At 44.7% G+C, this 11380-nt stretch overlaps 3 protein-coding genes across 4 annotated transcripts; 2 read left to right on the forward strand and 1 right to left on the reverse strand.

Moving 5' to 3' along the window:
- The first annotated feature begins 7 nt into the window (after positions 1 to 7).
- Positions 8 to 2868, forward strand: si:dkey-21c1.1 (uncharacterized protein LOC100150256 homolog). Its single transcript, XM_053413170.1, has 3 exons — positions 8 to 748; positions 1159 to 1264; positions 1559 to 2868. Exons 1-3 carry the CDS (start codon positions 732 to 734, stop codon positions 1814 to 1816), a joined length of 381 nt encoding a protein of 126 aa, XP_053269145.1. The 5' UTR covers positions 8 to 731; the 3' UTR covers positions 1817 to 2868.
- tepsin (TEPSIN adaptor related protein complex 4 accessory protein) lies at positions 2749 to 9405 on the reverse strand. Of its 2 annotated transcripts, none has more exons than XM_053413156.1 (13): positions 9285 to 9405; positions 8813 to 8885; positions 8129 to 8220; positions 7934 to 8027; positions 7766 to 7833; positions 7603 to 7675; positions 6880 to 6945; positions 6550 to 6738; positions 6196 to 6379; positions 5871 to 5984; positions 5658 to 5736; positions 5430 to 5564; positions 2749 to 5342 (listed from the first exon to the last, which is right to left on the reverse strand). In XM_053413156.1, exons 1-13 carry the CDS (start codon positions 9321 to 9323, stop codon positions 4668 to 4670), a joined length of 1881 nt encoding a protein of 626 aa, XP_053269131.1. In that variant the 5' UTR covers positions 9324 to 9405; the 3' UTR covers positions 2749 to 4667. The 2 variants fall into 2 exon arrangements, with proteins under 2 accessions (XP_053269131.1, XP_053269130.1); XM_053413155.1 differs by having other exon boundaries at positions 6196 to 6382.
- Positions 9406 to 9539: 134 nt separating this feature from the next.
- Positions 9540 to 11380, forward strand: ndufaf8 (NADH:ubiquinone oxidoreductase complex assembly factor 8). The gene is made up of 3 exons (XM_053413233.1): positions 9540 to 9863; positions 10523 to 10633; positions 10721 to 11380. The coding sequence occupies exons 1-3, from the start codon at positions 9783 to 9785 to the stop codon at positions 10739 to 10741; spliced, it is 213 nt and encodes a 70-aa protein (XP_053269208.1). The 5' UTR covers positions 9540 to 9782; the 3' UTR covers positions 10742 to 11380.

Here is an 11380-nt window from a genome sequence, read left to right on the forward strand (position 1 = left end):
GTGTGACGTCACGTAAACAGAGGGGCGGAGCTTCAGGCGACAGTGACGAACAGCAGTGAAGAAGACGAACCCGCTGCGATGGCTCAGCTAAACCGCACCGACTATCAATGACTTACATCTGACCACTTAATTCTGGAGTAGTTTGTTTACTTCTCCTGTTTTACTGTCTAACGTGAGACTGTCGTCAGGTCCTGACACCAGTTAGCGGCGAGAGGACGGAGTACGAAGGCGGAAGAACTTTCCGGTGCAGTTAGCTTAAGTAGTTAGCTTCGGCATCGCCTTTCACTAGCAGCTAGTGGGCTAGCCTAGCTTAGCTTAGCCTAGCCGGCTCTCTTTGCTGTCTGCTTGGAGCTCCTCGGGATTTCATTGGGTAAACTAGTGTACCTAGCAGCTAGCTTGTTAGCTGGTTAGCTCTCAGGCTTCCAGAGGCAGGCTGTGGTATCGCCGGGGCGTTGGATGGTCGGTTGGCCGGCAGGTTGGGCTGGACTCGGAGCAGTGACAGGGCTGAAGTAACCCTCAGGGGAGGTTTGTGTTGTAGCCGGCTGGAAGTTAACTCTCTCACGTCCTGGATATTCTGGTGGGATGAGAGGAAGCTTGCCACATTGATTTTCTACGGACTGGTTGTGGAGCTGTGACATAGTAAAGGCATCTGAACCCGGCCCACGAGAAGTATCGACCTTTCTGGTTGCCCAGACCCCTTTAACAAAAACACACCCGACAAGACTGGAGAAATGCTGACTGATAACAGGTAACCATTTCCACCGTAATGCAGTCCCTTCATTCCACACAGGATCACAATCAAACACCTCAGCTGTACTGCAGCATGGCGTCCAGATCATTCCTTTCTATAGCACATTAATCTAGACTGTTCCGGCTAACAATGCCGTAGCTATACGTTGGATTAAACTCCTGCTAAATCCCAGTGAAGTTATGTTAATCATTTTTGTTCTCATAATGGGAGTAACACATGTCTATTCATGTAACTACTAGTGTGTGTGTTGCTATTTTTGGTTCGTCTTCATGTTCTCTCGACGGCCTGGCTCCCTGCCTCCGATCTCCCTCCCCCTCCCTGCATCATTACTGTCACACTATCGCCTCCACTTTTACATACACCTCAGCATTTAACAACACTCCGCCTCCATTTCTGCTTTCGCACAGGAAACGACACCGTAGCTGCGACCGCGAGGAGGACCAGCAGCTCAGTTCACAGGCCAAGAGGTCGGGAGGGGGACCCAGCCTGCTTGTGTCAGATTTGGACTCAGAGGTGAGACTGAAGTCCGTTCATCTTCAGACCATTACACAGTCAAGCATTTCATGAAAATTGTCCTTTGGGAGAGGATGAATCTGTCTGCAAAGGTTACATATTCTCTGTCTTCATGCATAGAGTCTGACATTTGTGGATAAAGAGAAAAGCCTGACATCCCGCATATAAATACATTCCACTGTATGCCATATGCAATGCACCAGAGTTGGGAGAAGCACTGAATGTTTTATTTAAGGATTCTCCATCCACTCATGAAGCTGCTCCTCGGGGCCCCTCTCTATTCTGTGTTTGCAGTCTTCCAGCAGTGACAGCAGTAACGGGATCAGTAGTCCAGAGAGAGCCGTAGTGGTCACTACCAGGCCGTGCATACACAGCCAGAACAACTGCATCGCCCAGCACTCCCTCAGCCCAACGCCTGAAGACTCTGCCAGCTCCATGCAGCACGGTTTCCACGGCAACGGCAGCAGTGTCTCTTACGACCACATCAACAGAGTCCTGAGGGAGGCGCACTTCAGCAGTCTACAGACCAGAGAGCGCCCGGGCTCGACATGACCGTGACCTCTGTCCCTTCTCCTGACCTTTTGTTCCTCACCCATCGGTGCAGACGCTGCCGGCACGGTGGCTCCTCTTTTAAGGCCTCAAGCGACACACTCGGGTCAGGGGGAAGGGGATGTCGTGTGGGGAGGTTTACAGAATTTGGGCACAAAGGCTCATCCCCACCTCGCCATGTACCATTTGTTGAAACCATAAGCACATCCGCCTTTCCATGGCCCAGCCACTGTGGTTTTCTGTGCAGTATTGATGTGTAAGTGTGTTTGTGTGAGTGCATGTGTGTGCACGCACCCTGTGCACTTTATAAAGAGTTATCATTCTCTTTACATGCGTGCATCGATGTGTGGACATTTTCATTGGTGCTAATCACAAGAGAAGTGTGATGATGATCCAAAGTGCTTGCAAAACTAAATAAAGCTCAGCACTTTACTCAATAACTCCTCATTTTGTTTACTCTTGACGGGGGAAGGCACTCACACGTTTGTATCTGTGAATTGGGAGTTGTGATCCCCTTCACCAAATAAGTTGGTGGAGGCCAACTGATTCACTCCCAAGGAGCACTATTAAAATACATCTAGTTTAAAAGAGTTTAGGCCTTTTCTGTTTTCTCTAACCAAAGTAATAAAGTTAGAGTAAACTGTATTTTGCAGTTATTTTCCCTATCTTAAAGCTAAGGTGTGGCAGGTCAGAAGGTTCAAGTTAATGGAGCAGTGGTTCTTCATGAGGCACACCAACCTCAGATTGAACCCTGGCTATTTCCAGAGCTGAGAGTTGACACAGCAGCCCGCTGCTCTGCTAGTTCACTCAGCTCAGTGCATTTAACAAATCAAGCCCCTGAGGAAAAAAAAGGTTGTCTAAAGGAATTCAGAACCAGGTTTTACTTCTTTAGCATCTAACATGTGTATGAGCGTGTCATAAGACTGTCAGCCATACTTGTTTATGGGCGGTTTAATATGACCAGTACACTGTGTTGCAAATAAAGGTGTGATGATTCATATTTTGTGTAATGTTCCAAATCATTTGACATTGAAATAAAGTGTAATTGGAAGTGATGTTTGAGATGATTCCCATTTGTGAATTTGCAGCATAGTGAGCCTCACTTATGTAGTTGTTGCTGTAACAAAACACAGCATGTTTTATTCTTCAATCTGTGCAGCAGCGTGGCTCACTGAAACAAAGTGACTGTAGCAGTAACGGTACAGTAGCTTTCACTATGTACCAGTAGGTTTCCATAATGGTATGTCGTTTGTACTAAATGCCACATTATAATGTGTCACTGAAATAACCATAGTGGATGCAGTTTACATTATATTAAGAAGTGACTGTTTAGTTGAAGATATTGTCATTATTCTGATTGCAGATCTTTCGCACATTGGTTATTGCACAGCGAAAATGTCCACATTAGTTCTCCACACTCACTTTTTTCATTAAAGACATGCACTCTATTCTCATGGGTAGGTTTCAATCAATACAGGGTAGAATGACTTAACTTGTAAATTTTACACAATACTGATAGCTTAGTACCAACGAAACATGGAAGACGACTGCTTTGTAGTTTCATGAGATCATTAAAAAAAGCAACTGTAGTGCAAATTACAAATCAAGGGATTGTCCCTCAGAGGTTTCAGGGGCTGCTGCGGAGGCGAAAGAGTTGTTACCTAAAATAAATCCTGAGATAAAGCAGCCATCAGTTAGAACCAGTAATTCAAGACCACCATACTCGTGAAACATCCCTCAACGACTACAGCACAGAGTCCTCAATCTGTCTCTCACCAAATCTGCTGCTTAAAGGAGCAGCGTGGAGGATTCAAAGCAAACCCGTTTTATACAAATTGTATAAATGAAATATAATAATCATAACCTGTTTTCAGTTAGTTACACATGTTTTTTGTTCACTTAAAATGAGCCAGTCACATGGAAATGAGAGGCAGGTCCTCCTCTCATATTGAATTACATTGTTTCTCCAGTAGCCCAGAAGGGACAAACCAAACACTGGCTCTGAGGAGGACGTTTTGTAATTATGCAAGCTGAAGGCCAATGGAGGTTCTCCTACATTTTTAGAAAGAGAGCAGGGAGGGGTTGAGTTGATCACAATGTGGAACCTCACTGCTAAAAGGCTCTCCAAGCAAAGTTCAGACTACACGTCTTTTAAAGACATCGTATCACTGTGCAGATCATACCACTTGCTTGTCTGGCGACAGGGTCACAGACTACGCACTCTTCGCCCCGTCTTGTGATCTAAATGGCAAATTTTAAATGTATTTGTTGCTGACTTATCTAGATATTTGGCCTGCTATAAATCTAGTCGGAGGAGACGACGTGCAGGTAAACAGTTAATGTTGAGAGCAATACACGCAGAAAACATGAACCAAAATGCATCAGCAATCAGCTTTTTAGTTCATCTGGATTCATATGAGGTTAGCTGTGAATAAAGTTGAGCCAAAATATTGTCTGGACCTAGAGCAGCTACTAGAGGTGTCAGTGTTTGTGTTTTGGGTGGAGAAACATTTGTGTAGAAACTAGTCCAACTGTAAACAGTGTACAACGAACGGATGACAGAGTCTTGGCCCTGAAATCAATTCTGTGTACACCAGAGCCCCAAAAAGTGAAAACCATGTAGTGTGAACTCAGCATTAATCCCACACGCTGGTCCTGTAAGTACAGCTTCCACAGAGGCACGACACATATATGAATAGACAACTTGGACATAATATGAATTTGCTGCCTCTACAGTATAACCTTGCAGATCTGAGGTCGTTTTTTAATTAAATAGATTTCCTAAAATGATATATATATATATATGTGATGACATCATTGGTTTAGGTAGAACAGTCCCAGCAGCAGTTGTTGGTCAACATTTGAGAAATGAGAAGGCAGATACTGGCTGGCTGCTATCGGATGCAGCCGAGTTGCAAAATGAAGGAGAACTCTCACTGATGGTACTGTTGACAGGGGCAGTTGAATGTTCTGCATCATCAGACCTATACACAGCTGCATTCTGCTTTAAGCCATCCTCCTTTATGTCCATGTCAGTCGTGGACATTTCTCTTTCCCTCTCGCACAGCAGCCTCCCCCTGGTCACCAGCTCCATTCCACTGAACAGAGACACTCTGCTCAGACAGAGCTGCTCGCTCTGCGGCTCATAGAGAGGAGAGGAACCTCTGTCTCTGGTAAGCTCTGGATCATCAACAGCCAGTGCAACGTCAGCAGTCCTGATGGGCTCTGGCTGAATGGAAGAAAGTTTCACCTCACCCCCGTCAAGCATCAGGTCTGCTGGGTGTTTCTGTGCCAAAGCCAGACCAGAAGGGGAAGATGGGGGATCTGGTAGCTGAGGGACATCTACGGTCACAATGTCAGGCTGAAGATGGTTGAGGTTGGTGCTGTCAGCAAAGCAAGACGGTAGTAAAGGGCCTGAGTATGAAGATGTGTGAGGCTGATTACTTGTAGCCTGGTGGCTGCCGTTTGCTGTATCCGGCTTGGGAGCGTTCAAAGATCCACCGGTCAGAGCTTCAAACTGTCGCAAAATCTGTTCGGACGAGAAAACAATTAATCTCCTGATCTAGTTCTGTCATATCATCACCACGTGTTGTTTTTATATGTCTGTCTCCCTTACCTTGGTGGCTTTGTTTGCCACAGGCCCCGGGGGCCCCTCACTCAGCTGGCGAAGTCTCCTTTGTGTGGCTCCAAACATTTGCTCCAGCGAGAGGAGGTCAGAGGTCATGAGGCATGCGATAGCACACAGAGTCCTCTGCAGGATTGGAGGAAAACGAGACGTGAATGTTGGGATTGCACAATATCAGGAAGAAAACCTGGGTGATCAGCGAAGCCAATTCATTGTTACCATCTTAACAGTGTTTGAGGGATCTTGAAGTTTGCTTGAGAGCAACTCCACCACAACCTCACAGTTAAGAATGGAGCATCTGAAAGATTAGATACAAAGACAAATATTACATCACTTATTTAAAGAATAAAGATAAAAGGTAATTACCATATTATATAAACAGAAAGTCAGTCACAACAGCTGTATTCTCAGGCTGATTAAATATGTACTAACTCTTTGATGAAGTGTTGGTTCTCCTCTCTGGACAGGAACACTCTGGATCCTTCAGTCAGTCTGCTGATGAGAGCCATCTCCTGGCCACAGTCCCCCAACTGCAAAGCATCAACCCTGGAAATCAGACAGGGTGCGAAAAAGAGAAATTAAAATAACTGTGGAAAAGTGGAGAAACTGTGCATCATCTCAGACTAACACTGACTGCACAGACAAAGATATATTATGTTAGGTGTTAAAGTTTGAGTACTAGTAGAACTACAGTTAAACCGGTGTTCAGAGAAACCTCTCTCCTCACACAGCTCCACAGGCTGACCTTGCCACTAACCGTTCTGATAGGTCCCCACTGCTCTCTCTGCTGGCCCCCGATTGGCTCCCGGTCCCCGCTGACTTGCTGCCAGCTGAGGCCCTGCTGTTGGCTGCGATGTCCTGAGAGGAGTTGTGAGAGGAGCTGTTGCCGCTGTCGGTCTCTTCCCAGCCGCCTCCTACCTTCCCCGGGCACCGCTGGGTCACTGCTGTGGTGGAGGGACCAGAGAGTCAAGGGGAGAAGATTTATGGATTTAAAGCGGAGTCTCAATGCCGCAGCTTGAGCTCATCGGTGACTCATATACTGTTACACAAGGTCATAATTTGAGATTGAAGCCTGTAGTCTGTGTTTTCTATCACACCGTTAATGACTGACCTTTCAGTTTGCGAGCAGGCAGGTTATAGGCACATGCAGGCACCGCAACCTCTATGGGTGCAGACGGCGCGACAACGGCCCTATAATGGTTTTCTTGGAGACGGATGCCCTGGTGTTCAGTCGGTGGAAGGACAGCACTCGCAACTACCTCTGCAGCTTTCTGGATCTTATCCAATAGGGAGTCACTGCCTGTTGGGAGGCACAGGTACACATATAAGCTTGATTTTATTTGTTTGTATGTTTTTGTGTGTGTATACGTGCGTGTGTGTGTGTATATGTGTGTATGTTTGTGTGTGTGTGTAAGTATGTGTGTGTTGGGCGATTACTCACCTGTGCCTTGCTTCCCTGGACTGTAACCAAAGCCCTGCATTCCTGACCTGTGGTCAGAGCCCATACCTGAACAAACAGACACAACACATCTATTCCTTTGCTTTCAGCTCACAAAATTCAATGACCGAGAATTCTGTGTTATAGATGTTTCTATATATTGGCACTCATGCACTTCTTATATTTGCTCATGACATGTTAACTGAGGTCCAACTGAGGGTTTTTAAACTTGCCCATCATCAAATCTACAGTCTCTCACTGTCGGTAATAGATGCAGTGGTAAACCTGCACAGCCTAACCAGCCCTCTTCTCTTGACTTTATCTGAACATTACATGATTTCCACTAGATGTCTACGTATCCAGATTAAGTCCAAGGTTCACTGACTTGGAATAAGGGAGAATGGGGCTTTCATTGCCTGAATGTCTGTTCTTGCTCTATGTAACTTAAGATATCAGGTACAATCTCCTGTTACAAGTGTGTGACTGAGTTCAAGAGTAATACTGAGCTGCCGAACCGAATCAGTTAAAAAGACTTTAAAACCAGCATTCATCTCCAACATTCAGCCAAGGAACTCTTGTATTTGTTACACCAGCAGCTCTTCTGGTTCAGGAAGTTGAGGATCATGAGTAATCCATCCTTTAGTTGTATTTTAGTTTGGTGAGTGGGACGACACAGTCGGAAATATGGTCAGCAAAACAATAGACTTTTCAGATTTTGTTGCTCACCCATGCCGTGGTTGAGTGGAGAGACGCTGCTCTTGTTTAACATTGCATCTGTGAAAAGCGACCTGGCCACTTCCTACAAACAGACAAGACAAAAAGCTGAGCGAGTGTGTAACTTTCACAGCTATGTGATGATTGTGATGAAGAAATACAACGTGTGTCTCACCTGTGCTGTATTCCTCACTTTCTGGTACAATGCTGTGCCATGAATGGGATCAGGTGGGCCACTATAAACTTGAAGAGCAAAAAATGTCCAGTAGCAAACAGTGAATATTCAGGTAACAGAGCAAACAGAGAATGCTGAGAGATAAATGGAGGTAAAAGCAACAATAACCTGACGCTTGCTGGATGAAGGTGGAGTTCCTTCTAAGTTCTGTGAGGAAATGGTTTGAACCATGGCTGCAGAGATGGACAAAGATCTTCAGCACCTAAAAAACAGAAGGAAGAATTGAATTTTGAGTTATTGACGCATTTATCTATTTTAAAGTGTCACTGTGCAGACAGAAATGTAGAAACACACAGGTCTCACCTTTAATTTGACGTGACAGGACCCAGCTTGCAGCCTCTCCAAAAGGTACTCCAACAAACACTGTCCACAACCTGAAGATTCATGGGAGATTTCTAATTGGGTGGTTAAGGATATCACAATGGAGAAATCGATACACCTGATTTGTGTAATGGAATATTTATTCACCAATTATCTAAACCACTTATCCTTTAACGTCTAATGAGAGGCGGGGTACACTGATCAACGACCATTGACATTTGTGCACCTATGTCAATTTAGAGTCTCCACAGTCTTTGCACTGTGGGAGGAAGCTGGAGGAAACACACAAGAACTTTCAAACTCCAAAAAGAAAGACCCCGATCGAAACTGGATTCAAGCAGCAAACTTTCTTGCTGTTGACCTTGATCTGTATTTTACAGCTCCACAGCCCATTACATCGAAAGGGAGATGTGTCCCGGAGATAAGCAGAAGTTATCAAATCTTAAACCATAAAGTTCACAGTACTACCAGTTAAATTTCCCTGACCAAGCTTAAATGCTGTGGTATTTTTCTAATATAATGTACGGTATTAAGAGCCATTCAGTATCTATCAGACAAATCAATTCATAAGCATGTGTCACATGAGCAACATACCTCAGAGGCTACACATACTTTATACAAATATATATGATATATACAAATACAATAGAAACTGTTACAGGATACTTCCAATCTCCTGGAACAAGTAGCCAGGACAGGGGTTTTCATCATCTGCGGTAGCCTTCATCAGGGTGGGCACCTAAAGAAGAGAGGTGGAAGAGATCATGATCAAATGGTGGATGAGGGTCTGGGTCATACAAATCCATGTGTGGAGTGGAATGTAGATTCTCATGTTACTCGCATGTCTCACAGAACCATTCATGAGTCAGTTTAATCAACTGTTAAACTAATTCTGACATGGATAGGTGTGGTTTTCAATCGAAACTTTATCGGAACATTCCGGCGTGTCAACAGAAACATGACAAGATATGACTGGATGTGTGAATTCATGTTGTTAGCTTAGCAGGCTAATAGCAAGCTAAAGGTAGCACAAGTTAACAGGCTTGAACAGGTGGGTTGGACGCTATGTGGAGCTCGACCCGCTCCCGGCAGCTGTCGGTCGGCTCCTCTCGCTGCTCGGGCTGTTCTCGGTACTCACTTTCTGGAGGAAAGCTAACCGCTCCATGAACGTTGCCATGATTTCGCAGTCCGAACTCCGGGTTCCTCATCTTCCTCTGAGGGCGGAGCGAGGAGGGGCGGGGTGTCGAGGTGACAGCTAGCCAATCGCGGAAGAACGAGAAACAATCCTAAAAGCGTATTGGCTCTTGGGTGCTGGGGTCTGGTGACGTCTACCGATGGGCAAAGTCGAATCAGCTTTAGGGAAGCTGGAGGGGACATTTTGAGTGACAGGGAGACGAGCGAATCGCATTGACAGATGGTCCGCGGGGATGTTTCCTTGATGACAGGGTCAACAACATGGCGCTGCCCATGGTTTAAAGTATGAGTCTGTTCATTGAGATGTCTTCGTCAAGTTTGCCGTTCAATTTGAGAAACAGCGACGCAGCGTCGGAGTCGGAATCATCGTCTCCATTCTGACGAACTCTGCATTTGACTTTGAGGACGTAAAGGACGTCAGCGGAGTCAGTGAGCTGCGGCCATGTCCGGGTCAAACGTGTGGACCCGGAGCAGAGAGAAGCTCCGAGCTTTCCCTGAACTGTTCGCTCAGTGTTCAGCAGAGGTGAGAACCGACACCCGGCAGCAGAGAGCAGGGACATGGGGTCACTCAGCAGTGAGATCTACTTCTCAGGAACATGATAGGATAAGATAACAGATGGTCAGACAGAGGTGTACAACGTGAGGGTATAATGCAGAGGAAATGGCAATAAAATAAATTAAAGATACAGAGAATAGTAACATAATGTACACCTATCATTACATACAGAATTAACATTTGTAGAGAAATAAAATAAAACAATTTGAAGACAGAATATGTAAATAATATACACATATTACCGATGTATAGAGACAGAAATAGTATTTGCAGAGAAACGTACTTGAATAAAATACTGGAGCAAAGGATGATTGCATGAGGATGTATACTGTATTTATGCATTATAAATAAGGAAATATTTAAATAGACTTTTATTTATAAATGCTTATATAGATTGTTATAAGTATATAAGCAGGTCTAGTATACAGTAGGAGTATGAAAATGTTATGTTGAATTTAATCAAACTGCACCAAATTTCACACAGTTGCCATATGAAGATCCATGAATTATTCTCCTTTAAATCAACTTAATATCTCACAATGTTTAAAAGAATGAAAAGAACGACAAATCTGCTGCCTAATCCGAATAGTGTTTCTCTGTCTAATTTCACCGTCTGTGTTCTTCAGGCAACAGTGTATGGGAAGTGTGTGGCAGCCACCACGACAGGCAGACAGGAGTTGAAGAAGGACATGTGTGCCAAGGAGTTTGAAGCACTGAAGACCTGCTTTACAAACGCAGTAAGTGGCAAAGACAGTCATCCTCCCACTGGTCTTTCCCAGATGGGATTTTTCATTTAAAAATCCTAATTCCTTTTTGTATTTCAGGCCAAGAAAAGAGTCAAATAAATGGAAACCGCCCTCCTCATGTTGGAGCCACAGAAATCAACAGTTCAGTGCTGTGGCAGAAGACGTGCATTTCCAAGTGCTGAGTGGCTTGTGAGGTTGAAAGGGACCGAACATGACTGCTTCCTGATGCTGGGAAGCAACTGACTGTAATGCAGCTTGACAAAGGACATTGTAAATATGGACACTCATCACTCATTATTGCCATCCATCAGTTATTTTTGAACAGTGCATCTTTGCCTAGAATGAGTAAGATTGATTTAAATGTGTACTGTAGAGATGTGAATAAACTACAATAATTGTCCCGTGGTTGTATCCCCCTGCCCACCAGTGCAGTTTCAGTCTACTTACAGTGACCACTGAAATCTAATCAGTTCAGCTTTGAGTCCAAGTGACAACTGGTCAACATTTGATGAAATTCCTTAGTCAGACTTGAGAAATCATGTGCATGACGACAGAGGTTTTTTGAATCCACTTTGACCTTGACCTTTGAGCCCCCACATATAATCAGTTCATCCCTGATTCCAAGTGAACGCTTCATGCCAGAACACATCCTGCCTCCAGCCACTGGGTGTCGCCAGCGTGGGGGTCACAAAACAATGCTTCCATCTGTCTATATTATAAACAAACACTCACAACCTC

This window comes from Pleuronectes platessa, chromosome 21, assembly GCF_947347685.1.
Source record: "Pleuronectes platessa chromosome 21, fPlePla1.1, whole genome shotgun sequence".
In the NCBI taxonomy this organism is placed as follows: domain Eukaryota; kingdom Metazoa; phylum Chordata; class Actinopteri; order Pleuronectiformes; family Pleuronectidae; genus Pleuronectes; species Pleuronectes platessa.

Excerpts from the sequence above, each read along its gene's own strand:
- tepsin (XM_053413155.1), bottom strand. The coding sequence starts at position 9,323 with ATGGCAACGTTCATGGAGCGGTTAGCTTTCCTCCAGAAA. Across the intron at positions 8,221-8,812 it reads CTTGTTCCAGGAGATTGGAA|AAATCTCCCATGAATCTTCA; the intron begins GTATCCTGTAAC and ends CCACCCAATTAG. Across the intron at positions 7,834-7,933 it reads CTTCATCCAGCAAGCGTCAG|TTTATAGTGGCCCACCTGAT; the intron begins GTTATTGTTGCT and ends TTGCTCTTCAAG.
- ndufaf8 (XM_053413233.1), top strand. The coding sequence starts at position 9,783 with ATGTCCGGGTCAAACGTGTGGACCCGGAGCAGAGAGAAGCTCCGAGCT. Across the intron at positions 9,864-10,522 it reads TCGCTCAGTGTTCAGCAGAG|GCAACAGTGTATGGGAAGTG; the intron begins GTGAGAACCGAC and ends TGTGTTCTTCAG. Across the intron at positions 10,634-10,720 it reads AGACCTGCTTTACAAACGCA|GCCAAGAAAAGAGTCAAATA; the intron begins GTAAGTGGCAAA and ends TTTGTATTTCAG.
- si:dkey-21c1.1 (XM_053413170.1), top strand. Across the intron at positions 1,265-1,558 it reads TGTCAGATTTGGACTCAGAG|TCTTCCAGCAGTGACAGCAG; the intron begins GTGAGACTGAAG and ends CTGTGTTTGCAG.